The following is a 24,387-nucleotide window of genomic DNA, read 5'->3' on the forward strand; positions in this document are numbered from 1 at the left end:
ATTATTGATTTTTTTTTTCTGAGACAGGGTTTCTCTATGTAGCCTTGGCTGTCCTGGACTCACTTTATAGACCAGGCTGGCCTCGAACTCACAGTGATCCTCCTGCCTCTGCCCCACAAAGGCTTCAAGTATAGTCGTGCACTTTTTTTTTTTTTTTTTGGGTAAGGCACCATTATTTTACAGGCACAAAAGTGAATTTGAGGAGTTGCCCCCCCAAAGTTATCCAGCAAATAAGTGGCAGATCAAGACTAACTGGAGGCTCCCATGATTCAGTGTATGCTTAGACTGAGTGAGGAGTCAGAAGAGGGACTTGAACACGCATCTGGACCTGGCTATGTGATTTGTAGAGCCTTAGTGCAAGCGAAACCACAGATCTTGTTGAAGATGACTAACTTTACCATGATGACAAATGAGCCCTAAACCCAGCATGAGGGCCCTTCCTTTTGATTGGCTACAGACCTGTGCATCCATAAGCCCTTCCTTTTGATTGGCTGCAGGCCTGTGCATCCATAAAGCCCACCTTGTTTGTGCTCCTATGTGGGGGTGAAAGGAATACTAGGGTACTGGAGCTTGCCCATGGGCCCAGACTATGTTCGTTCTTCATCCCCGAGAGGCTCCAGGTGGTGCCACCAACATTGCGTTGGCTTCACTCCATCAGCCATCGTGCAAGCATTGCGATGGCTGGCCTCCCCAGGGCCTTGGCCCACTTAGACTGATGCAGCGGCAGGGAAAAGGAGGTCCCTGTACAAACAAGCAGGCACACAGCGGACTTCCCTAAACATGGAAGCCTTATTCTGTGTTACGGTGGCTTTAGGTGGCAGAGGTGGGTTATCAGGACACTGCCCAGGAGTCAGGGGTTCAGAGCTATGCTCTTTGCTGCCTTGGGCATTTACTACCAGCTGTAAAATGCAGGAGCCGAGCCACAGGGACACAGGGCGGGGTCCCTGGTGGGGACTCAACTAGGCCCAGGTGTGCTAGCTAGCATTCCTCAGACACAGGTGGCAGTTCGGTTGGAACTCAGGGAGGGCCCTCCCCCGACAGACCCACAGTCAGAAAAGAGAGGCGAGGCAGACGCTCGGAGAGGAGCAGGACGACACTCAGATGTCTTTATTGGTGCTTGAGCACAGCGTGACAGTTGAGGGCATGCAGACAGGGCACAGTGGGCCCGGCCTAAGCGTGCCTCAGACACACACACACACACACACACACACACACACACACACACACACACACATACACACACACACGGGGACAGCTTTAGAAAAGGACTGACCAATACGGGGGGCCAGGGAGGGGGGGCAGGAAGGGCCGAGGGAGGGGCAGAGGCCAAGGCTGAAGGGGTCGCCTGGCCTCTGCTATTGACCTCATCCTCTGGCCACCGACCAGGAAGTACAGTATTGCAACTGGTCTCCTCTCGCCCAAGGTGTCCCCTTCTCAGACCCCTGAGCCAATTGGGCAAACAGATTCTCCCTTCCATCTGCCCAGCAGCATCTTTGAAAACAAATGGACAAAGGAGACACACACAAAAGAAATGAGACTCCCTTCTGCTGTCAAGGACATAGAAAGGGGGTGCTGGAAGGAGTGATGGGTTGCAGAAGAGCCCCCGGAAGTGCCCCCACATACTGGGGTGGGGGTGGGTGGGAGGTAGAACCCCAATCTGGGGTGGGGTTGGGCTAGTGAAGCAGTGACCCTGAAGGGCAATCCTGCCTTCAACAGATTTCAGCAGGCCACCTGCTGGCAGGGGAAACACCCCCCAAATGAGAGCAGCCTGGGACCGCCCAGTGGAGGGGCAGGTCCCAGGTGCACTTTTGCTGGGACATTCCATACAACACGGTCAGAAGAAACAATCCATGAAGGAAGAGGGGAGGGGAAACAGGGCCGGGAAGAGGACTTGGGAGACGTAGCCTAACGATGAAGACAGACCACCAGTAGCACGTGCACTACACACAGGAGTATATAATATGTATGAATATAGATACTATATGTGCATATATGTCTCTTCAATGTACAGTAGAGCAGAGTGTCAGGCCCAGATGGCTCTGGGCCCCGAGAGTCGCATGGGAAGATTTTTTTCCACCAGTCCTGTGCAAACAAGGATATCTGAGTCTTTCCCAGCAAAAGAGTCGTGCCTGGGTTCCAGAGTTTCCCTAAGGCTCTGGCTTTCTGTCTGTCTGCCTGTCTTTCTCGCGTTGGTGCCGCTTTAAGAGAGGGTGAGGACTTCAGCGTGGGCATAGTTGGACGAGAGGGCGTCTTGGCAGGTCTCTGTGTTTAAAGAGCACAGGTGTGAGACACTGGGACGCACGCTTTCGGTTCAACATTGCCTTCTGGGGAGGGTGTACAGAGTTCGGCAAAAGAAAAAGGGAGAAACAAAGAATGAGATGTTAGAAGGAAGCCAGCCAGCTGCTGCCCCACAGGCTGTGGGCTACGGAATAGCCAAGAGCAGAGCTGGAAGGCATGGGGAACCCGGGGCTAAGAGGCAAGGAAGAGCTGGGGAGGGACAGGAGTTGGGGGAGCCCTCCATGTCTCCTCTGTCAACCCCCCTCCAGGCAGAAGAGACCCAGGAAATGGTGAAGCTCAGGTAACCACTTCCAAGAACTACTGCCACCCCAGGTATTCAGGGCTCCAATGCAGCAGGGAGTGGAACCAAGGCAAACCCCATAGAGCCTAGCAGGGAGGCAGTGGGGGAAAATTGCTGATGTGGACTATGGCTCATGGCCTGTCACCCAGCTGTTCTCTACTCAATTTGTGCTCTACCCTCAAAACAACTCCATCTGCCCTCACCACCATGGGCAATCCCACTATCCCAAGGAGCCAGTGAAGATGTCCTTAGAGCGTGGAGCCATGTCACGCCCAGCCCCTGACCCCAAAATGATAGGTAGAGTGCTGAGGCATGATGCGTGGTGGTGGGAGTGCAGCACACAGCCTCAGGAGAGCAGGCTGGCACCCAGCATCTTACTAAGACACCCGAGGCCCTTGGAAACCCACACCCTCAGGTCCAGATAGCTGAGGCTTGGGTCTTGGGCCCTATTTCCCAGTAGCTGGCTAGACGGCTAGGGAGACTGGGCTAATCTTGTGAGTTTCAGTCTCCCAGACTGAGTACTAAAGCAATCGGGTTTGTGGTCAAAGGTGGCTATGCTTCTCACAGCTTCTACCCTGGGGTTCCCTGATACGTTAAAAGCGTTTCCCCCCCTTTGATATAAACATATAAACTCTCACCTTGGAGTAACCTGTTGCCATCTCCTGACGACTGTGGCCCCAACAGCCTCCTTCAACACCACCCCTTAGCTTTCTAGAGTTCTGGGCCTCTGAATGCTGAGGAAACCACAAGAGTGTGAGACTGACTCTTCAGAGCTCTCTTTTCTGAGGACAAGACAGAGCTACTCTTTGTCCTGTATTCCTAACATTGATTTGTCTGTGTGCATTCGGAAATGCCCAGCCATTGGTCCTAACTCACAGGGAAACGGGGAGTGGCTTCAAGCACCCTATAGGCCATTAGGTCCTAAGATACACTGCGGGGAGAAAGGCCTCAGTGGCCTTTGTCAACGGTTAGTATGCTCGCCACCCTTGGGGTCCTCTGAGAGTTGGGGAGATTCTTTCTCGCAGTCTTATGCTGGAACCTAACCTACATGCCTCACCAGGGTTCGGGCAGGAGCTTCAGAGAGAGACTGACCAGGGCCCTCTGCTCTCTTAGATATTTTGTGAAGGGCAGCCTTGACCCATAGTGCCTCTCAGAGCTTTGGCCAGAATTCAGCATACTCTTTAATTCCCGTTGACCTATCTATAGCTCAACAGCCCCGTTCCCACTGGTGGCACCTCACAAAAAACCTGTCTTAGAAGACTGGGCTGTGAAGCTAACTCTAGGGTTGTTGGTAAGCCTGGCACAGACTGGAAGGGAAGTCTAGGAGTTTGTTCCTGGGCTGCCTTCTTGCTCTTTTAAGAAGGGGCCCAAACCCCCACCCTCCCACCCCCACCCCAGATCTAGGGCCAAGTTTCTAAAGCCAAAGCAACTGGTCCGATGCCAAGTCTGACCCAAGGAAAAGCTAAGTAAGTATGCCCTCAGAGTCTGGATGGGAGGGGACTTTCCCCTAGGGAAGGATATTCAAGGCCCGCATGGACCCGAGGCCTGTATAGGCAACTACCTCTCTACATGGAGGTTCTGTAAATGACGGGTTCACTCTTTCACAGGACTTTGGGCAAACCCAAGGGTCCTAAAGTAGCTAAGGGCAGATAGCCCACCTATTTCTTCTACCAACTGGTCCCTGTCCTCTTTCCTGCTAATCAAGGAGATCAGAAGGGGTTGTACAGGAACCCCCATCCCTCCAACAAAGCACTAGGGGCTTCAGTCTGGCAGATGCACTGTGTCGTCCAGGGACATCTGTGGCCCCCCACAGGGGTGCTGTGAGCATGCCCATCCCCGTAGGAGGGAAGAGAGGAGGAGGCGGTGGGTGCCGTGGAAACTTGGGCTCCTGACAACTTGAGGGCTGCCACAGAAATAGCTGCCTCAGCTCCCCGAACCAGAACAGCAAGTCAGAGAAAATAGCTGTGGTACCCATGCTAAACTGGACACCTGGCGCATCATGTCTCTGTCAGACCACAGTCTCCCAGTGCCAGGAACCCTGCTGGGTAGGGCTAAGCCTGGCACAAGGAAGCCAGATTCAGACTCGGCATCTTACCCTGCTGCACCAGGCTTCCCTACCCCTGACACCTTTCAGTATCTCCTCTTCTTGCCTCTAAGGAGACACTTTGCTCTGAAAGCAAGTAGCTTCGGACCCTATTCAGAGCCCAGCTCAACCTGGAGTGTCTCAGAGCCTGCTCTAACAGACCTTTCCAGAAGGCTATCTAGTCAGCACAGTGCTGACCCACATGCTTGTCACATGCTTTGCACCCCGACCCCATTATGCCTGGGCCACCTTTTGAGTTGACCCCCTTGGTCCTAGTCTCCTGCCAGATCCCTAAAGCTATTTTACCAGATGTCATGATTTACCCTGTAGGGAGTAAATATGGACCTTTCTTAGTCACTCCCTTTTCAAGGTTGCATAATCTGACTCTAAAATTGCCAGGCACGTGGCTCTGCTGCTGTCAGGTCAACCCCCATCAGGTGAAACAGGAAATGTCATGGCTGAGACTTTTGTTCTTTAGGCTCTGCCAGGCTGAGGAAGGGGTTTCTTGGCAGCAGGTGAGGCCAGTGGCAGGTGTGGGTAGAATAGCTTCTGTCTCCTTACTTCCCCTCAGCTGTCCCCGCGCAAGGTGTACCCCTGCTCACCCAATGACTCACAAACCTGTTGTGCTCCCGGGCTCGTTAGGTAAATGAATACACTTAATTATAGAAATTAGATGAGTCTCCGGTTCTGGCAGGAATACAGAGCAGAGGCTGGGTGGGAGTGGCAGGTGACTCAGAGGCAGGGCTGAGAATCTGAGGGAGCGGGAGAGGGAGCAAACTGTCGCTCGCGGAAGCAGAGGAAGAGAGAGAGAGAGATGCTGCAGCACGGGGCACAGATGGGCCGCTGGGTGTTACCCGCTGAATCTGGGCACAGGCTCCTTGCAACCTAGACACCCTGCCCAGGGCTTGCACCAAGCCTAGGGCTTGGATTCTAGGAACTCCCACCTGCACCCCATGTCACAGCTGGGAAACACCAGGTCCAGTTCCCAGGGCATCCCCAGCCACAGGCGCTGCTGTTTCAAGGAGTCAAATGTTCTTCATACCAGCAGAGATGCCCTGTGAGACAGCCTTGTTACCTGCTGATCTTGCTATGGGGTGGATGGATAGACAGACAGACAGACAGACAAGCTGTTTGGTTATTGGTTAAAAGTCATAAAGAACGAAAATGAAATTTCCGTGATACAAATGTAGATATTGACTCTAAGGCAAGGCTGAGTAATTCCAGACACTCCGTGTACCACTCCCTGGCATAGAGGATCCTGGGCTGGAAGCAAAACCCGGAGCCCCAAGTCCTGAGTGTACCAGCACCTATGGCTCAGGAGACTGTATATGAAGACGGAGTCCCGTGAATATCTGTCCCCTGCACTCAGGCTCCAGGGCTGGACATTTGGGAGGGCCAGGTGCTATGTAGGGCTGGCTCAGAGACTCGAATTCTCCATCCTGACTGAAGTTTCCTTCTGTTTTTCTCTCAGACCTCAGGATACATGGGGGCCGGGGTGGCATGTAAACATGCTTGCTTGCATGTGTGTCCCAATGTCAGAGCTGAGGAAGGCCATGGGTGTAGCTAAGGACCTGAGTGGCCAGGTGGGGGGCTGGTGAGAGGATGGAAGGGGTGTGAGAGCAGGAGCTTTCTCGGAGGATAGGGCGAGCTGTACCGCGATGCCAGTGGAGACAGCCCCAGACTGGTTCCAGCTGCTCCAGCTATGTTGTTTAGACTCCGGGACTTTTCACAGCCTTGGTGAAGAAAAGGCACATGGGTCAAAGGAGGGGCATCTCTTCACCAAGGATGCTCCATGGAGTTCACGCTACTGCAAGAGACTCTTCAGAGTGGCTTCCGGACTCTCCCTGACATCAGTCTCCAGGGCTCCTGATGGCAGACCATAGGACCTACACCCTGCTGACCTGTGTCCTGTCCTGTCCTGTCCTCAGGTCTCTGTTCCCCTTCAGCCCCCTCGTGGTCCAACTGCACAGAGGTCCCACAGCTTCCAGCATGTACCTTCCCCTAGTGAACACCTGTGTCCCATGCGCTCCTGGCTCACTGGGAGCTACTGGTTAGTGATGGGGGTCAGTTTGATGGCTGGACCAGGCCTGGACTCACCCTGTCCCTGTGGCAGGCCTAGATGAGTGCAGAGAGGTGTGGTGTGGGGAAAGTTGTTAAGTGCACACTGGGAGTTTGGTGATATTAATTGCCACACTTGCTTAGCAGGCCCTGTTTCCCAGCAACCCACCTGTTCCCTCTCGAAGGTCACTCTAATTGGCTGAGCTACATGCCTGTTGCCAAGAAGCAGTGTGGAGGCATCTTGAAAATAGAGCAGATGGGCACCCAAAGGCACCCCAGGGAGGCAAAGAGGAGGGATGCAGGCTCTTCTGCATGGTGCCCATCCATGTAGGAGCACCTGCCCTCGGGGCTCTCCTAACTTGCACTCTCATGGTCTCTTCTGCAACCCTATTTCTACCAAGCACCTCACAGCACAAGAAAGGAAGCCAGGGCATTTATCCTTCAGCTCTGTGTTCTCTCTCTCTCTCTCTCTCTCTCTCTCTCTCTCTCTCTCTCTCTCTCTCTCTCTCTCTCTCTTTTTAATAAAATTTTTTTTGAATAATTTATTTTTATTTTATGTGCATTGTATGTCTATGGGTGTCAGATTTTGGAATTACAGACAGTTGTGAGCTGCCATGTGGGTGCTGGGAATTGAACCTGGGTCCTCTGGAAGAACAGGCAGTACTCCCAACCGCTGAGCCATCTCTCCAGCCCAGCTCTGTGTTCTCAAGTCCTCTACCAGCGTGGAGGATAGATTTTATATCTTAGCTTAGCAGGCTGTAGCCTGAGCAAGGCTCTCCAGGTGCAAGAGAGAAAGGCATGTCCAGGGCCTGAAGATGGGAGCACAGGAGTGACTGGGAAGGGGACATGAGCTCTAAGCATTCTCTACCTATAGCCACGTGGTTGGGGCGTCTGGGTCATCTCCTTCCAGGTGCCAGACTGCTGCTCCTGTGGCTGTTACCCAATAAGATATGTGCCCCAGCAAAGCTGGGTGCTCGCCTTTCAGAGCTTATCAAATCAGGGTGCCCCAGGGGTCTGCCTGGACTGGGTAGCTAGGAGCCATCTTTAGGGTTCAGGGGCATCGCGGGCTATTCCCACAGCAACCACTACCCTTGTCGGACTTAAACCAGTCTTCAGCCTGGGACTGGGGGCCGTGGGGAGTTGAGAGTGGGAAATCTCGCTAGTTAGGAAGTGGCCAGAGAGAGAAGTTGGGATGATGTGTGTTTAGGGAGAATTATAGCTTCTCCTGGAAATGGGCAGGATGTTAGGGGAGGTTCTGACACAGGACAGGTAAGGTCAAGAGAGATGAGAAGTCAGGGAGGACAAGGGCCTGGTCTTGAGGCCCCTGGTTCTCACCCATCACTGGCCCTTCTCACTCTAATAGTTTCTATTGCCCCCTTTCCTTTAAGGCTAAGAGTTCCTAGCTGCACACAGCCCAGCTTTAGCTCTGTCCCTGCCATGCGCTGGGAGTCTGGTGACAGGATCCCAGCCCCTCTCCAGAGGTTAGAAAGGGATTGCTCCACTATCTTTGAGGGTCTCTCAGATCACTCCTCAGAAAGACCCGCTCTCTCTGCCCACCTACTCCTAGCGGCCCCGGGCTCTGTCCTGTGACTGTCATACCCCAGTAGCCGGCAGATATGGGTCAGTCCACCTTGGGATCCAGGCCCCCAGTGAAGAATGAGAGGCGCAGGGCTTGTGTGGGCTCTCTGAAGCCCTAGGGACCTGGAACCCCTGAGTCTGCTTCCTTGGGGAAGCGTTGGCGGTGTTTAGGAGGCCTAGAGAAGTGTCCGGATATGACCCTGTGGGCTAGGCCTAAAGGCAGCTGCAGGATCAGAGCAGGGGAGGTGATAGCGTGTCCCCTGATAAGTCTAGCATTCCTCTTCTGGGTGGGTACCTTGGAGGGAGGGGCTCCATAGACTCAAAGTGGATGCTAGAGGCCTTTCTAATCTAGAGACTGGTAACTTAGGGTACCCATTCTAAAAGCGAGGGCGCACCCAAGGCAGAGGAGATGGTGGCCATGGGGTCAGGGGAGGGGGAGATCTCAAGGTCTGTGGGAAGGGCTGGGGAGACTCAGCTCTTGGGGGGCTCCCCACCTGCCCAGCCCAGGGAACCATACCTTTCCGGACACTGCCATCAGCACACGCATAGTCCCCAGCACTGAGCAGGAAACAGGCAGCTGCCTTCTTGTTTCTGTCTCTTGTGCCTGAGCGTCTCAGGGCCCGACGCTCCTCAGGAGTGGGGGCTGAGGCCAGGGGCTGGGTGAGGCCAGCGCCCTCCTCATCAGAGAGCACCGCATTAGCGTCACCATTCTGCTTAGAGTCTGGAGGGGACAGAGAGAAAGGGAGCTAAGATGGTTGCTAGGCCCTTTCTGAGGAAGCTCAGACTGCAGGTCCAGGAAACAAGGCAGGATGGCTGTGCTTGGTCTGGAGGCTTTTCTCTTGGCTTTGGCTTAACACCTCCCTTGGGGGCTGGAACACAGCACAGACACCCTGCAGCAGCAGTAATCCCCAAGTGGGCTTGGGAGGATGTCCCAGGAGATGAACCCAGGCAGGGGCAGATTCTCACTTCCCCTGGAGTCTGGTGCAGGTAGGCTCTTGATGAGTCTGCATTCCTCAAAGAACACCTGGACAGTAGGGATGAGTGGAGCCAGACATACTCAGTAGTGTCTCTGCCTTTCGCCCTGGCACCACATATGGCAGTTATTCTGTTCCTCAGATACCCAGGCCTTGGTGAAGGGCTTGGGGCAGGGCTCTCTTATGTCTGGGAAGACGGAGGGGTGGGGGGGGGGAGGCTGGGGGAAAGAGTGAAGTGGCTCTCCAATTCAATTCTCCTCTGTGAGACCACCTTTCTTTTGTCAGAGAGGGGCACAGCTGCTATGACCCCTGATCACATGCAGTGGGGTTACCCGGCCTGAAGACAGTAGCTCCGGCACTAGCCATGCAAGGCCTCAGTGTGGCCAACCAAGCAGGGTAAGGACCTCAGTGCTGTGCATATCCAGGAGGCTGCCTAAGGCCCTCTGCATTTAGATGTAAGGATCCTCTCTGAGCTCTGATTGGACCTCAGAACACATCTTAGATTCCTAACAGGACCAGGAAGGGGCACCAGCATGGTAGGGAACAGAAGGAAGCTTCTCCATTAAGGTCTTTATCAAGGAAGACCCAGACCCCACTTAATCCCAGAAAGCAACTAGCCCCAATTCGTGTGATGGGTCCATGCCAAGAGATCACAGACATGCCTCAACTCAGGCACTATCTAAGGAGAACCAGTCCTACTCCTGGGGTTTAACCAGGAGCTTCTGCCTCAGTGGCCTGACATGCAGTCACCCTCCAGATCCGGCCTACCATCCCCAGGAGCTCTGCCCATTGAATATAATAATGCTTTTCCTGTTTTCTGGCCTCCTCCCATGTAGTTGGGGGACTGTGTTGACTTTTCTTCTTGTCTCCGGACCCAGAACAGGTGATCTTCCTTGAGTGGCCTTTCCATGGAAGGACAAAATTTGATGCCCGGTCTTAATCCTCCCAGGACACAGACACAAGCTCCTTCCATTTTGCCTCTTTTCTAAGACCCTGGTTCCCCTCTCTCCATGTCAGACCATGAGCCCAGGACTCACTCCGGCTTCAGCTGAACAGAAGGCAGCCTCCCACTGCTGTTACGTTATCACATCTATTAGGCTAAGAGACAACAGACGTGAATGTTGGGAAAGAAGTGACTCATGTGTCGATGCACCTTGGAGGAACAGCTGCCCTGCTCTCTGCCTAATCATATCAGCGCTGGCATTTGTTCTAGTTTCTCAAAGTGTGGCACATCCACCACACATTTGGGTCTTATCAAAGTAGGATAGGATATTGATATGTCATTCCCACCAATATGTCATGCCCAGAGGGGAAGGGACTGGACTCTGAGAACAAAGCAAGGGCAGGGGTGGATGGGGGGTGGGGAGAACGGGCAAGAAGGAACTAGAAACCAGTTCTTCTAGCATGCAGTCCCATGTACTGCCCTCATATCCCACACTGGAAGGCTAACTCACTCCACAGATGCTGATGTTCACCAAGATCATTCAAACAGGGAACAAAAAGTTGACCTTAATACTTTGCCCTCTCAGAGGCTCATCTTATGCACAGCGAAGCTTGCACAATATACCACAGACCCAAATTTCAAAGGCTAAGGGAACTCCCTTGACTACATAGGGGCAAGGGGTCTTCTGCCTAAGCCCTACTCACCTGCCCGTTTCCTCTCAACCATACCCTCTTCCCGGGCAGGGGGGCTGGTGTCACTGTAGGTGCTGTCCCGGGGCGAAGTCTCCTCAGACTTGCAGTAGATGGGTGACTCAAGCTGAGCTGGCCGAGGTACGTGCTTCTTTCTCTTCTTGGGTAGCTTCTGCTTGGCCATGGCCAGAGAGTAATACATACCAAAGTTGTTGACTATGACGGGTACAGGCATGGCAATGGTCAGCACACCGGCCAGTGCACATAGCGCCCCTACCAGCATCCCGGACCATGTCTTAGGATACATGTCCCCATAGCCAAGTGTTGTCATGGTGACCACGGCCCACCAGAAGCCGATGGGGATGTTCTTGAAGTCGGTATGGTCGTTGCCCCGTGGATCAGATGGCCTAGCCCCAATTCGCTCAGCGTAATAGATCATGGTGGCGAAGATGAGCACCCCCAGGGCCAGGAAGATGATAAGCAACAGGAACTCATTGGTGCTGGCCCGGAGTGTGTGGCCCAGCACTCGCAGCCCCACAAAATGGCGTGTGAGCTTAAAGATCCGCAGGATGCGTACAAAACGCACCACACGCAGGAAACCCAGCACATCTCGAGCTGCCTTGGATGACAGGCCACTCAACCCCACCTCCAGGTAGAAGGGCAAGATGGCCACAAAGTCGATGATGTTGAGCAGGTTCCTGACAAAGTCCAGCGTGTCAGGGCAGCACACAATGCGAACCAGGAACTCTAGAGTGAACCACATCACACACACCCCCTCAATGTAGGTGAGAATGGGCTCGGTCTCTACCTCCCGCCGGAAGCGCACGCTGGTGATATTCCCTACGCGGTGGATCTCCGTGACATTTCGGTCAATGTTGAAGGCCTCGTGGGTCTCCAGGCAGAAGGTGGTGATGGAGACCAGGATGAAGAAGAGAGAGGCGAAGGCTACCACCTGTAGGCCAAAAGAATAGGGAGTGGCCATCAAGTCAGTGACAGTTGGCCTCACTGGGAACAGTGACACTACTTTCGGAACATGAGCTTATATATTACTAACCCGTTGCTAGTCAAGGGGGTAGGATGATGCACTATGGCAGCCGTTCTCAATTTGTGGGTCTTGACAGGGATCATGTACCATATACCCTGCATATCAGACATTTATGGTTCATTACAGTAGCAAAATTACAGTTGTCAATTAGCAATGGAATCATTTTACGGTTGGAGGTGACCACAACATGAGGAACTGGGTTCAAGGGTCGCAGTGTTAGGAAGGTTGAGCACCACTGCCCTAGGGCAATACTTCCTAAGCTTTGCCGGGGGGCGCTCAGAAGATAGAGGCTGCTTTTGTCTGGGAACCACAAGCCAGGGCACTACAGCTGCCTGGCCAGTCCATGCTTTAAGGCTTTTCAAATTGTGGTGTGTGGACAAACCAGTTTTAAAAAAAAAAAGAAAAAAGAAAAAGCCTGTTCAAGTGTGGTTGACTTTTGGGAGGGTTAGGGGAGGGTCACAGGCTCCCAGGTGAAATGGTGTCTACAAAACCACAGCTGCAATAATCAGGCTCCTGAAGTGGAGCCTAAACCAGGGGCATCACGTGAGTAGAAACAGGTTAGAAATGTACAAACCCACCAAATGAGAAACTTGAAGAGGACAGAATCCAAGAACCATCCAGTTTACTAAATCCTGACACACACTCAAGGTCCATTGCTTTAAGGAATGCCCAGGGACAAAGGCTGTAAAGCATAACCTCTTTCTGCTAACTAACCCCATTAAAATGACCTACCTCCGTGACCCCACCTACCACCTAGAACCATTTTCTGCCTAGGTAGTAAATCCAGGACGGAAGACAAACATGAGTCATGACAAGAAATGGGGTGGGAGGGTGGTGTTCTCTCAGAACAACCAATGTCTTTCTTCCTGCAAGCTGATGCTAACTGGGACACTGGGCTCTTAAGTCAAATGATCTGGACTTGTCAGGATCTGGTTGGTGGCAGCAGATCTGACAGCCATGGGGATCTCAGCTAGAATGACAGCAGCGGTATGAATGGCTCGACAAAGTGTCCAGTCGTTATGAATGGAGATGAGATTCGTGTGTAATAACACCAATTACGGAGCCTTCATCTGTTATTCCTGCCGTGCCATTCAGCACTGACTAGACACTCACTGTCAAGGCCCAGCTTCCTGTCTCTACGGCTCCTGCTTGGTGAACGGGGCTCCGCTTTCCCCTTGGGTGGAGGACTGAATCTACACAGGTGGCTGAGGGAAGGCCATGAGTGCACAACATTGGGCCACCCCATGCCTGCCCTGCTCCAATTTCTACCTAGCCTTGTCTTATCCCCATGCAGTGAGCACTCGGATCCGCCTGTTAAGATACCAATGGAAAACAAGGTGGGGGAGGCATGGAAGACTAGGTAAGAAACCATCTCCCCAGGCCCTCTGGAATAGAAGTAAGTTAAGGGAGGAATTTGGAACACCAAATTCACCATCTATTCTCTCCCTGGAACTATTAGGCACACTATACGTGTCACACTGCCTTTGATTGTCTTAGTGACATAGAAGGCATATTTCATCTTTCCACTTCACATAGGAAGAACCAAGGATTAGAGTGGTTGCATGCTATTCTGGGCCATACTGCCCAGCGTGGGTAAGAACCAGATGTGGACCAAAAATCATGTGGTCTGTACATTCCCTTGACACCATACCATCCCCTGGCAGAGTTGCTTCCCAGACCTAAATAGAAGGAATATAAGATGCCGATTATTGAGCCTGTCCCATCAGTTCCCTGTTGGCTGCTGTTTCAGCATTAGGGTGTGTACCTTGTACCTTCATGGGACAGATCACCCACCATACACTATGACATTACTTCCTTTACACTTAAGCTTGGATGGGCTGAGTATAACTAGTGAGGAAAGAGCACACTGGAGAGAAGGGTCCATAAGCCATACACACATTCCTTACTTTACAGCTCTTCCTGGAGCATTGCCTACCTACTTCTCCTCAGGAAAGTAAATTTCAAGTGCTTTTGCTGGCCTTCACTTTTCCTCCCCTGAGGTATGGGCTGCCAAGGCAACACAGGAGATGCTGCAGGCTCTCCATGGCCATCAGCTATGAGCTGCTTACAGCACCTGCCTGTGGCTGTGGCAATCTTGGGAAGCCAGGGTCCAGGCTCCACCCTGTGCCCAAGAAGCAGAAGGAACCAGGGTGAGGGATGGGGACATCACTTCCTGTGGGAGGCATGGAAGTTAAAGTACGCACACGCACACACCACCCCCTACCTCTGTGTCTCTGTCTGTGTATGTCTCTCTCTCTCTCTCTCTTTCTCTCTCTTCTCTTCTCTTCTCTTCTCTCTCTCTCTCTCTCTCTCTCTCTCTCTCTCTCTCTCTCTCTCTCTCTCTCTCTCTCTCTATCTCTCAGGGACCGTTAGCTAGCAGAGTCAGCCCACCTGGGAGCCTGAGCCTGAGGTTAATTAGTGGAAAAACAAGGTCAGGAAGAGCCGCCAAGGGGCTGAGCCCTGGGAGCAGAGGCCCAGCCTTCAGCACTGTCTGCCTTCCTTAGCTGCCTCAGCCACAGGTACTTATAGCAGGCCCAGACCACCTTCATGCAGCCAGAAAAACAAGCCACCCCTGTGGTCTCTTTGGGTTTTGTTTTGTTTTGTTTCATAGAGATACCCCACAGATTGCCATAAGGTACAGGTCCTTTAGGGCCTACAGTGACCTTCAGTATTCCTTTCCTCTATATTACTCTCAGGCAATTGTTTCCTAAGTGGTTGGCTGGTGTAATTGGTGCTTTTTGCTAGGTCTCATCCTTGAGAGAGGGATATTGTTTCATTTCCCACGAGGCCCTTGACTCAGGCTGCCCAGGACAAAAGATCCCAAGAGATGGCAGCTACGGCGACAGCATGCATGCTGCAAGGGGTCACAGCCTGTGCTTAAGCCTTAGACCCCAAGAGCAGGATAGACCTGTCTATTGTGCCTGAGCCTCCGTCTTATCAAGCTCTGCACTGCCAGCCTGAGGGCACAGCAGAGCTAAAGAGCACTGGCTAGCAGCCTCGGCTGGGGAGTCCGCTGTCTCTTGTGATTAGTCAGGTAGGTGATGCACCCTTGGTGCCCTTCTCTCTTCGTGTGCTGGGAGAGCACAAGTGCCCACTTCATAGCACCACTGTATAATAAGCGAGCCTCAACACGGCACGTGCCTAGCATCTGCTAAGATTCCATAAGATGGTGACCAAGCTCAGATGGAAGTAGTCTCTGGGGTATCCCCCTCCCCTACACACACACACATCTAAAATCAACTAATCCTCAGAAGTGTGTACAAATCAACTCCCTTTGTGCTTTTGGAGACAAAGAAACTTGAGGGCTAGAAGTGATTTGTCCTGGTTTCAATGCCTGAAGCTGTCTCCTCTCTCCTTGGCATGAGGACACGGGCCATGGATGCTAATGGAAGTCAGAGCCACCCAAGCAGAAAAGGGCTGGTATGAACTGGTTCTGCCTGCCACAGGAGGTGGTTGTGCATTAACACCCTGGACAGGAGGCTCCTGACTGTCAGGACAGCACTCCTCCTACCAGCTCCCTGTTCCCCTGAGACTGCCTTGCACACATGCTAGCCACTATGGCCTTCAGGGACCTGCCCATCTCTAAAGGCCCAAGTATTGCACCTATCAGACAAATTACCAGCCTTTCCTATGAATCCACTGTCTTTGAACAAATTAAAGGTCACACTTCTGGGTTCAAATTAGGCTCCGTTACCAAATGCATATGAAACCTCTGTGAATTCCTCAGCCCCAATTAACCTTGGAACCTTTTATGACGTGGAACCCGAACACCTACTGTGTGCCACCATGCTGGGAACATCAGAGGAAATACAGACTAACACTCCTAACTTTTGGATCTTCCATCTCAGTGGAAAGAAACTGCTGTCCATTAAACAGACAACTGACATAGCATATATCCAAACGGTATGTGCATCGCATAGAATAACAGAAAAGGAGGCAGGGATGGGAGAGCTAATTCAAACTGGATAGTCAGGTCAGGTCACAGTGACAACGTGAAATCCGAAAGGAAAAGCCGAGTTCCTGAGGCAGCAGGAGCCAACGGTGCAAAGGCCCCCAAGACTGCAGTCTAGCAGGGGATGAAAGAAGAAGTTGCCTAATACAGTTGGTTTGATAATTAAAGGAAATGATAACCTGTGAAACCCAGCAGAGAGCCTGGGAGTGTCTAGACTCTGGCACAGGCTGGGTGAGGGCAGAGGTGACAGACACTAGTCAACGGAAACCGAATACAACCGCTGGGGCTGGGGAGTCCAAGGAAGGAGGGCCAGGGAGACAGATGGACAGATAAACATAAGGAAGCTCCTGCCCAAAACCTATATTAAGGAAGATGTGTAGGAGAAGGGAAATTTGAGAATACAGCCAAAGACACTTGCAGAGGAAGATCTGTGGAGATCGGGTGAGGGGCTGAGCCTCCTGGCAAAGCCAGATCTTCTTACCCAGGCAGTTCTGGATAGGGAGTGGGGTGCCCTGGGCTTAAAAGAAAGGAAGGAACAGGGCCTCCCAGGAAGGCAGCTCTGAGCAGCTCCTGGGCCCCAGTGAGACATACAGGAGGTCCTATCCGAGCCGAGGGCCACTCCTCCTTTCTTTCTATCAAACCTGGCTATAGGCCAGCAACTAGAACTGACCTTCACCCATGTTCACCCTTGCCGAAAGGGTTTTCACTGGCCTGCCCAGAATCTGTGAGGCCTCAACCAAATGGGATCTGATCCAGCCCAAGTCACTGTCCAAGAGCCCCTAGGTTAAGGTGTCATATGGACCTTTCTTCCCTAGACATACAATCCCATCCCTGACTCCGCATAGTTGGGTATCATGTGTTTCTAAGGCATGCCTCCTTTTAATCATTATCCATGGAACACATAAGTCGTTGGCCTACAAGGTCCATTCAGCTCAATGTTCTACTTCCTCCCAGAACTCCACCCCATTTAGAAGTGGAACTCCACATTCCTCCTTGCCTATTAGACTTTATCTCTCACAGCCCAGCCACCACAGCACCCATCACAATGCACCAAATATTACTGTTGCCATTTCTTGCCACCCATCCCTCTCTACTGCCATCTATTCTACCTGCCCTAGATCTCCTCAGACCACCGTGCTCTTCTGTACATTTCTAGAACCAAGCATGCAAATATTATGTACTAAATGCTCTGTAACTGTCTTCTAAACGAGTAGAGCCAGGACTGGCAAGCTGTCAGAAAACGCCATCATTAGCCACATAACTGAGGCTAGAGGTGACAAAGGCATGCCTGGGAGGACCTCCAGATACCAAGGACCCAGCATCTTGACAGCTCTCTACAGTGGGCCAAACCTACATCCTGACAGGACTCCTTGCTAAGGGCTAGGTGACCACTTCATGGCAGAAGGGAAAAATCCAGCTGGGGGCGGGGCCAATCATGGTAAGTTGGTTATACCCAGGGTGTTGTGAGTGGCTGGTACTCAGTCAGTACTTAGGCTAACAATGTCCACAGTGGAGGTGAAGGATCAAGGAGCTAGCTCATCCCAAGGCCCAGCCACCTAACTCTGCTCTTGCCTGCTCTTTCCTTAGATTTCCAAAATAGCTCGAGTTTAATTTCACTCCCCTCCCCCACTCCATATTCCTACGAAAATGGTGACAAACAGAAACAACTCATCACCCAGAAACAGGATGCTCTGAGGCAAATGTTGATCTGTTCAGAGTGAGAAAAAAGAAGCAACACTAGGAGAAATCTGGAGGCTGCCTGAGGTGGGATCAGCACCACGGAGTCTGCAGCCTTTGGCTCCCCAGGGTGGGCTGGCACTACCCTTCTGGGCTCACATTTCATGTTCACCCTATCCTACCGCCCTAGCTCAGAGGGCACAGCATCAGCAAGTGCTGGCCCTCACTCTGAAGCCTGTCTTGACTACTGTGACTACCAGCCATGTCAGACCTTTAGAGGGGCGTGGGTTTTGTCCCTCTACCTACAAACTTAGTATTAATTTGTAACCAAGTCTGTCCTCCCCCCACCCCATCCTCTCTCTTTTCCTTATCAAAGTCACCTGGCAGAAAAGTGAGAGAGAAGGGTCAGACCCATGCATCTTTAGAATTGATAAGAAGTAAAGACAGGGATAGGAGTGGAACAGAGGCCGAAGTGCTCCATTGAGAGGCATCCCAAGCCTTCCGGAAGCAGTTCTGGGCTGGAGCTATGGAGGCAGAAGTAGCAGCAGGTGTGGAGTGATGACACACCTGGGTTTGGATCCTATGGCTACTGGCCCTGTTGTCCAGACAGGTGTCACTGTGTCACGGTGTTCTCATCTGTTCACTGAGGTGAATGATTCCTGCCTCTCCTGAGCCAGAGGAGGCAGCAGAGGAAAGGCCAGGCCAAGCTCTTACCAGACAGCAGATGCACGAAAAGAAGGACATTGATCTCTAGCTGTGCTCCTGAGGCAATGGGTTTCCTGTGATTACCCCACTTCTATTCTGAAGGGAAACACAGTAGGAAAAAAAAATCCACCCAGGAACCTTAGCCAAAAGAGAAGGGCTATAGCCCTTTCTTTATCCAGCTATTAGCTGAGTTAAATCCAGCTCTGCCTAGGATGTCTAAAGAACAGAGCAAGGAACCAAGGGCTAAAGCCCATTAGGTATCTCTCTAGGCTACTCTCAAGAAGGGGCAAGGCAGAATTCTATAGTTCCAGGTGCTGCCCAAGCCCCTCCTGGCCCCTCCTGGGTTATAAAAGATCTAGGGGAGCCTTTGCTCTGCTCCAGGGCAGTGTCCATGAAAGGCAGAGGACAGGACCAGCCTGCCCTCAGCTCAAGTCACAGAAGCAGTGCCGCTTGACTACAATGAAGGCAGCAGGGGTGATCAGACTGCCTAGGAGCCTTCCTGACTGGACCAGCTGATGGCCAGGCCAGTAGCTAGGCAACAGGCTCTCCTAATTAGCTCAGTTCACTTTCCGTTTGTGTCTGTTTTGCTCTTGTCACAATATGCTAGTCAAGTGACTGGACCATTGTATGTGAAAAGACTGCCTCAAGGCCCAGAGCACTTCTCCTCTGCCCTTGTATGCCCTCCCAGGTGACATCTTGGGTCTACCAACCCCAAATGTTGCAAACTCCTTCTGGGAACCTGCATCTGATTGGATGGTATGCAACAGTACAAATCTCCTGTGGGGAACAGTTTGGCCAACTTGGGGTCAGTGGAGAAAACATACGCAGCTTCAGAACTCTCTACAACACTGGGTCCTCAGGTCTTTAGGAGCCACAGGGCAAGTGTCCCTTCTGATGTTCCCTTGGACTTCTGAGTCCCATTGGTTCATGTCTACTCACAGAAGAAAAGAGCCTCAGGACTCCAAGCAGGCTGGAAGAAGAAACTAGCCACTTCGCCATCCTGCAAACAGCCCCTTTCAGTGGGGGAAAGCACATGGCAGTTACAGGAGTGAAGGCTTAGGCACGTAGGAGCCCTAGCTTTGATTCAAAGCCCTGCACCAGCACTGTGATCCCAGGCCAGTGGTTTACTTGCTCCCAGCCTCAATCTGTTTTAATTGTTCTACGTTCATTAGGAAGAATAGAGGTAGATGAACTATGTTCATAGCAAAGTCCTGGAACAGGATACTCAAAGAAGAGTTATTTTTATAAAATTGTGTATTCCACTTGTGTGTCCAATTCTTCAGAATTGGTCTCTGCCTGTTCTCCTGTGTTCCTCAGCTGTGGGCAAGTCTTTTGGTTACACGTGCCAGGCAGAGATCCACAGGGCTATTGATATCGGCGCTATGGGTCTGAAGGTCAGAAACTAAGGGTGGCTTCAGCAAGCCTGTTAATGAGTCCGAATCCTGGGTCCTTCCCTGCTAAATGGGAGAGGTAGCCCTCTACTTGATGGCAGCACCTCCCATGATTCCAGAGGGGAGAAAAACTAAACAGGGGCTAATGAAGTCACAGCAGAGGTGTGCTGACCAGGGTGTCACTGTGCTCCCATCTCCTTAGCTGGGTTCAGGACCATAAGGCCATAAACCAACGCAGCTGGGGTAGACAAGGGTCTGGAAATCAGACACAGAGCGGCTACCTCAAGTCCCAGCCCTGCATGAGACCTCTTGCTAAAACCTTCGCCTCCTTTCTCTTCCAGACAGGAGGTGCACTACCTTGGCTTGGTATTTATACCAGCCTAACCTGTCGCTTTAGCTGCATTCTTCAACCCCGCACTGCCCCCTGGGTTAGAAATGGAACTTTTTCTCCCATGACTAGGATGAGGAGCAGCCCATGGGGTGTTGAAGAGAGGTGGAGAGGAAGGCTCTGAGACATTAACGTGACAACTTGGAATGCCAAAGGTACCAATCAGTCCAACTTCAGCTTCCAAAAAAACATACCCCAGACACAGCAAATCACATTGCTTTTCTTTTCTTTCCTTCTTTTCTCCTTCTGTCTCCTAGACGGATCACAGCCAGGTTTTAAGCTAAGGACATAAGAGCAGAAACCAGCTCTTCATGCTGTTCTATTTTTAAAGTCCAAAGCCTTCCTCAGGGTTTTAGCTGCCCCAGGATGATGGACTGAGGGAATGAATACATATCTTTCGAGCGCCCCTTCCTACCTTCAGGACAGGCACTAGGTCTTGTCTAAATCAACCTGTTTCCCCTGTTCCCCATACATCCATTTTCAGTGTAACCGGAACCAGGGCTTTCTGGGAAGCAACTTTGTGCTGCAGCAGAAAGAAAAGAGCAGTGACAAATCTGGTATCGCCACCAGGAAGCTTGTGGCTAGCCACTGCCCAGGGATCCTGAAGAGCCTAGCACAGTAGGCGTTTCCTGTCTAGTTTCCCACTCCATCTCAGCAGAGGCCAGGCTATGACAGAAGTACAGAAAGGCTTGGGACATGGCTTGTTCCCTGAAAGAAAAGTCCTCAGCCAGGAAAGGAGGCCTGGGTTCTGGGGAGCTCTGCCTCTTATGAAATAGGCATTCTAGAAACTGCGACACCCCCCCCCCTTTAAATGCATAGCTGCCTGCATACAGGGACGCTGGCAAGATGGAAACAGGTAAAGTGTCCAACGCAACCCATGATTTCCTTCTTTTGATCCTGCCTCACCACAGCAAAAGGCCAAATTTAAGCTCTCCATGATTGTAGTCCTGTGGAGAGCAACTGGGCTGACCAAAAAGGAGTGAGAAATGCCGGGTTGAAGGCATGCCACTCACTGAGGGGCATGTGGCAGAGCAGGCAGATGTGATTAGGTCCAAGTAATAAGTTAAGTGTTTGCCATCTCCTGATGGAGCATGTTGGAGAGAAGGTGGTGGTGGTGGTGGTGGTGGTGGGGTTACTCCCAAGGGACCAGCAGAGAGTTGTTAGGAGGCAGGCAGTTACAGTCTGCCAGGTATGTCAGTCATCTTCCGCCCTACCCCCCCCCCCCTATGACCCACCAACACCAGCACCAAGACACCCTTGGACTGACACCGAGATGGGGAGATCCTAGTTCTACCACTCACCCTGGCAGCCCGGGATGAGTAGGGATCCTCGAAGAGCGCCCACATTCGGGGCTGCCAGCCACGGCAGCCTCCAGACCCAGCACCAGGGCCAGCGCCTCCCTCATGGGGCCCCAGGCGTTGCAAGGCCAACTCCCGCTCGTCGTCGCCAGCCTCGTCGTTGGGCCCTGCGCCACCCCCGCCCCCGTCCGGGCTCTCGAAGATGTCCAGTGCCTCCTCAGCATCGCGGTGCTGCCGGTAGGTCATCCAGCAGCAGGGTTCCACATCAGTTTCATCGATACCCCAGAAGGTGAGCTCTTCCTCGAAGAGGGGCCCACAGACGTCGGCGGGGCAGTGCAGCTTGCCCGTACGGTAGTAGTTGAGCACGTAGGCAAAAACACCCGGGTGCCGATCAAAGAAGAATTCACAACCCCCGCCGCCGCCGCTACTGCCGCTGCTGCCCGCACCGCCGCCATCCGACTCCGGCCGACCCCCGCCGTCGGGATCCGCCAGCCAGGCAAGGCGGGTGCCCGGTAGGGTGCGCAGGGTGCTGCGGTAGGTCTCATGTCGCGTGCCGCCCACGTTGATGATGATCTTCTCCGACGCCTCGCCCTTGGCCATCTCCTCCTTCAGACATGTTTTGGACGGAGGCTTGTTCCCCGACTTGCGCCCGCGGTAGGAGGAGACACACACCGAGCTGATCATAAGAAGCGCTGCGGGGCTCCGGCTTGGGGCGGCCGCTGCCCTCCAAACACCCTTCCCAAGGAGGCAGCGTCAGAACGGGGAGGGGGAGGAGACGACGAGGAGGAGGTGGAGGAGGAGGAGGCAGGAGGCGGTAGCGGCCCCTTCTGCGGCGTGGCTCTGCCCCTACCTCCCCTCTCCCCCCCCTGGGGCGCGGAGCAGGAGGAGTTGGGTTTCTCTGGTGCACAGGTGGTTGGGATTTAGGCAGGCGGAACCTAGGGAGGCAGGAGGTGGAGACCAGGGTCGAGGACTCAAGGCAAGGGTCCCGAGTCCCAGGAGGTGGGGGCAAGCACAAGGATGCTCCGGGCCGGGGACACGCCCCCCAACCCCAGAAAGACAGAGAAGCGCACAGTCCAGAGCACTGCGAGGGTCCGCGACGCGCGCGCTCACACTCACACGGGCCACCCTTTGGCTCCAAGACGGCGGCGAGCTTGAAGGCTGCTGGTTTTCTCCTGGCGGCAGCGGCCAAGGCAGCAGTGTAACAGCAACAAGTCCTCGGAGCGGCTACCGGGGCCAGGCGGATGCTTTTACGGTAGCCAGAGCTCGGCGGGGTCGGGCAGTGTGCGGTCAACTCGAGGCGGCGGTGGCAGCATGTGGCCTCTTCCCCCCATTCATAAATCCAGCGCGGACAACCGATGGCGGGAGGGGCTGAGCCGAGCGAAACGGACCAGCGGGCGGGGGCTGCGCAGGACAAGGCGGCGGCAGGAAAACAAGCGCGCCCGCAGCAGCGAGCCCCGGTCCTGCGTCCGAAGTCGGGAGCTGCGCCGGGCTGGGTGCAGCGCTGCGGGGGCCGCGCCGGGACGAGGGGGGGCTCAGACGGGGCGTCCTGCGCGGCGCAGAGCCTGGAGGGCGGGGCTGCTCTGAAGAGACAGGCACCCGGTGCTGGAGAAGGAGTGTCCCGGGCGGCGGCCGAATGGCCAAGGACACCTGCAGGCTTCCGGGGCCGCGCCAAGAGGGAGTCTCAGCGCAGCGCCCCGGCACCGGGTTCCTGCGATCTGGCGGCGCCGGGAGCCGCGCCATCTACGCGTCTGCCCATCTCCGGGCGGGGCGCCGGCCTTGGCTCGCTGCTAGGGGCGGCGCAGGTGGTCTAGGGAAAGGGAGTGCCTAGGCGCCAGAGGAATGGGGCTCCGAGGGCTCAGCGTCTCCCTCCCGCTATGGCAGAGGTAGCGGCGCTCAAAGTGGCGCCTTTTCCTCGCGGCCCCGCCTGACCCGGGCGCGCCCTCGGCAGGGCGGGGTGGGCGCGGCGCGGCGCAGAGCCGAGCTGGGGCGTTGCGGAGCTCAGGCGGCGGAGCTCAGCCTTCCTCGGCGCATCCCAGCCCCGGCGGAGGCGCGTAACCCGCTCACCGCCAGTGCCCAGCGTCGCGCGCAGCCCCTGCGCGCCTCCGCTGTCATCCCCTTACGGCCCCACTCCCCGCCTCTCCCTAGTCCTCGGCTCCACCCACTGCAGCCCTTGGTGACACCTCAGCGCTCTCGACCCCTGACCTCTAACCTCTCTCTTTTTCTGCCTCTGTACCTCTTCACGCAGAACCTAACCTGTGTCTCCCTTGAAGCACGGTCTTATTGTTGCAGTTTCACTGTTTCATTGTGCCTGACTGGAAGCCAGACTGGAATAGAGCGGCAAGACTGTATGTACATCAAAGAAGAGGCTGTCTTCTCCTCCAGAAATAGTCTGACCTCCAGAAACGGTCTGACCACCATGCCCATCCTGTGTCTTGGATGTTCTAGGTCTTGATGTTTATAATCTCTGCCACAGTCACCACAGCCTCCACCTTGGAGCTAGGACAGCATGGCCTTGGCCAGAGAAGTGTTTTCTTCTGATCTAAGTGGAGGGAAGTCGTAAACCTGCTGCTCTCTGTGGAGAAATGAGTGTGGCCCTGTGGGTCCGAAGATCATCAGGTTGAAAGCCTGGTTCCCTTGGCCGTGAAGGGAAAGCGCCACACTCTGCCTCGCGCCATCGTACAGTCCTTTTACTGTTCCATCCCTTGCTCTTTGTGTTTTCCTTGTCATCTCTTCCTGACTCTGGGCTCCTCTCGGCTGCGTTGTTTTTTTATTTTTTATTTATTTATTTTTAAATCTTGAGAATTCCACAGTGCTCGCCTCTGAAGACCCATTTGCGAAGTAACTGAGAGGCTGTCATATCCAAAACATGAAGCATTAGGCTTGGCTGGCCGTGTCCCAAAAGCAATTTCTCGATTCATTAATTTTTAGCTTTTTTTTTTTTTTTTTTTTAAAGGCCAGAACCACACGTACATCCTTAATATTCTCCCTCGTCTCCTCCACCTCTCTGTGCTTCAGGCACTCTGGGTGA

At 53.4% G+C, this 24,387-nt stretch overlaps 1 protein-coding gene across 3 annotated transcripts; it reads right to left on the reverse strand.

Annotated features, from left to right (window-relative positions):
• Positions 1–1,794: 1,794 nt before the first annotated feature.
• Kcnc4 (potassium voltage-gated channel subfamily C member 4) lies at positions 1,795–22,456 on the reverse strand. Of its 3 annotated transcripts, none has more exons than XM_051165592.1 (4): positions 21,363–22,452; positions 10,919–11,855; positions 8,815–9,018; positions 1,795–2,324 (listed from the first exon to the last, which is right to left on the reverse strand). In XM_051165592.1, exons 1-4 carry the CDS (start codon positions 22,041–22,043, stop codon positions 2,269–2,271), a joined length of 1,878 nt encoding a protein of 625 aa, XP_051021549.1. In that variant the 5' UTR covers positions 22,044–22,452; the 3' UTR covers positions 1,795–2,268. The 3 variants fall into 3 exon arrangements, with proteins under 3 accessions (XP_051021549.1, XP_051021548.1, XP_051021547.1); XM_051165591.1 differs by having other exon boundaries at positions 1,796–2,262; positions 21,363–22,450; XM_051165590.1 differs by lacking the exon at positions 1,795–2,324 and adding an exon at positions 6,210–6,394 and having other exon boundaries at positions 21,363–22,456.
• Between the last annotated feature and the right edge of the window lie 1,931 nt (positions 22,457–24,387).

The sequence above is a fragment of the Acomys russatus genome, chromosome 23 (genome assembly GCF_903995435.1).
Source record: "Acomys russatus chromosome 23, mAcoRus1.1, whole genome shotgun sequence".
Classification (NCBI taxonomy): domain Eukaryota; kingdom Metazoa; phylum Chordata; class Mammalia; order Rodentia; family Muridae; genus Acomys; species Acomys russatus.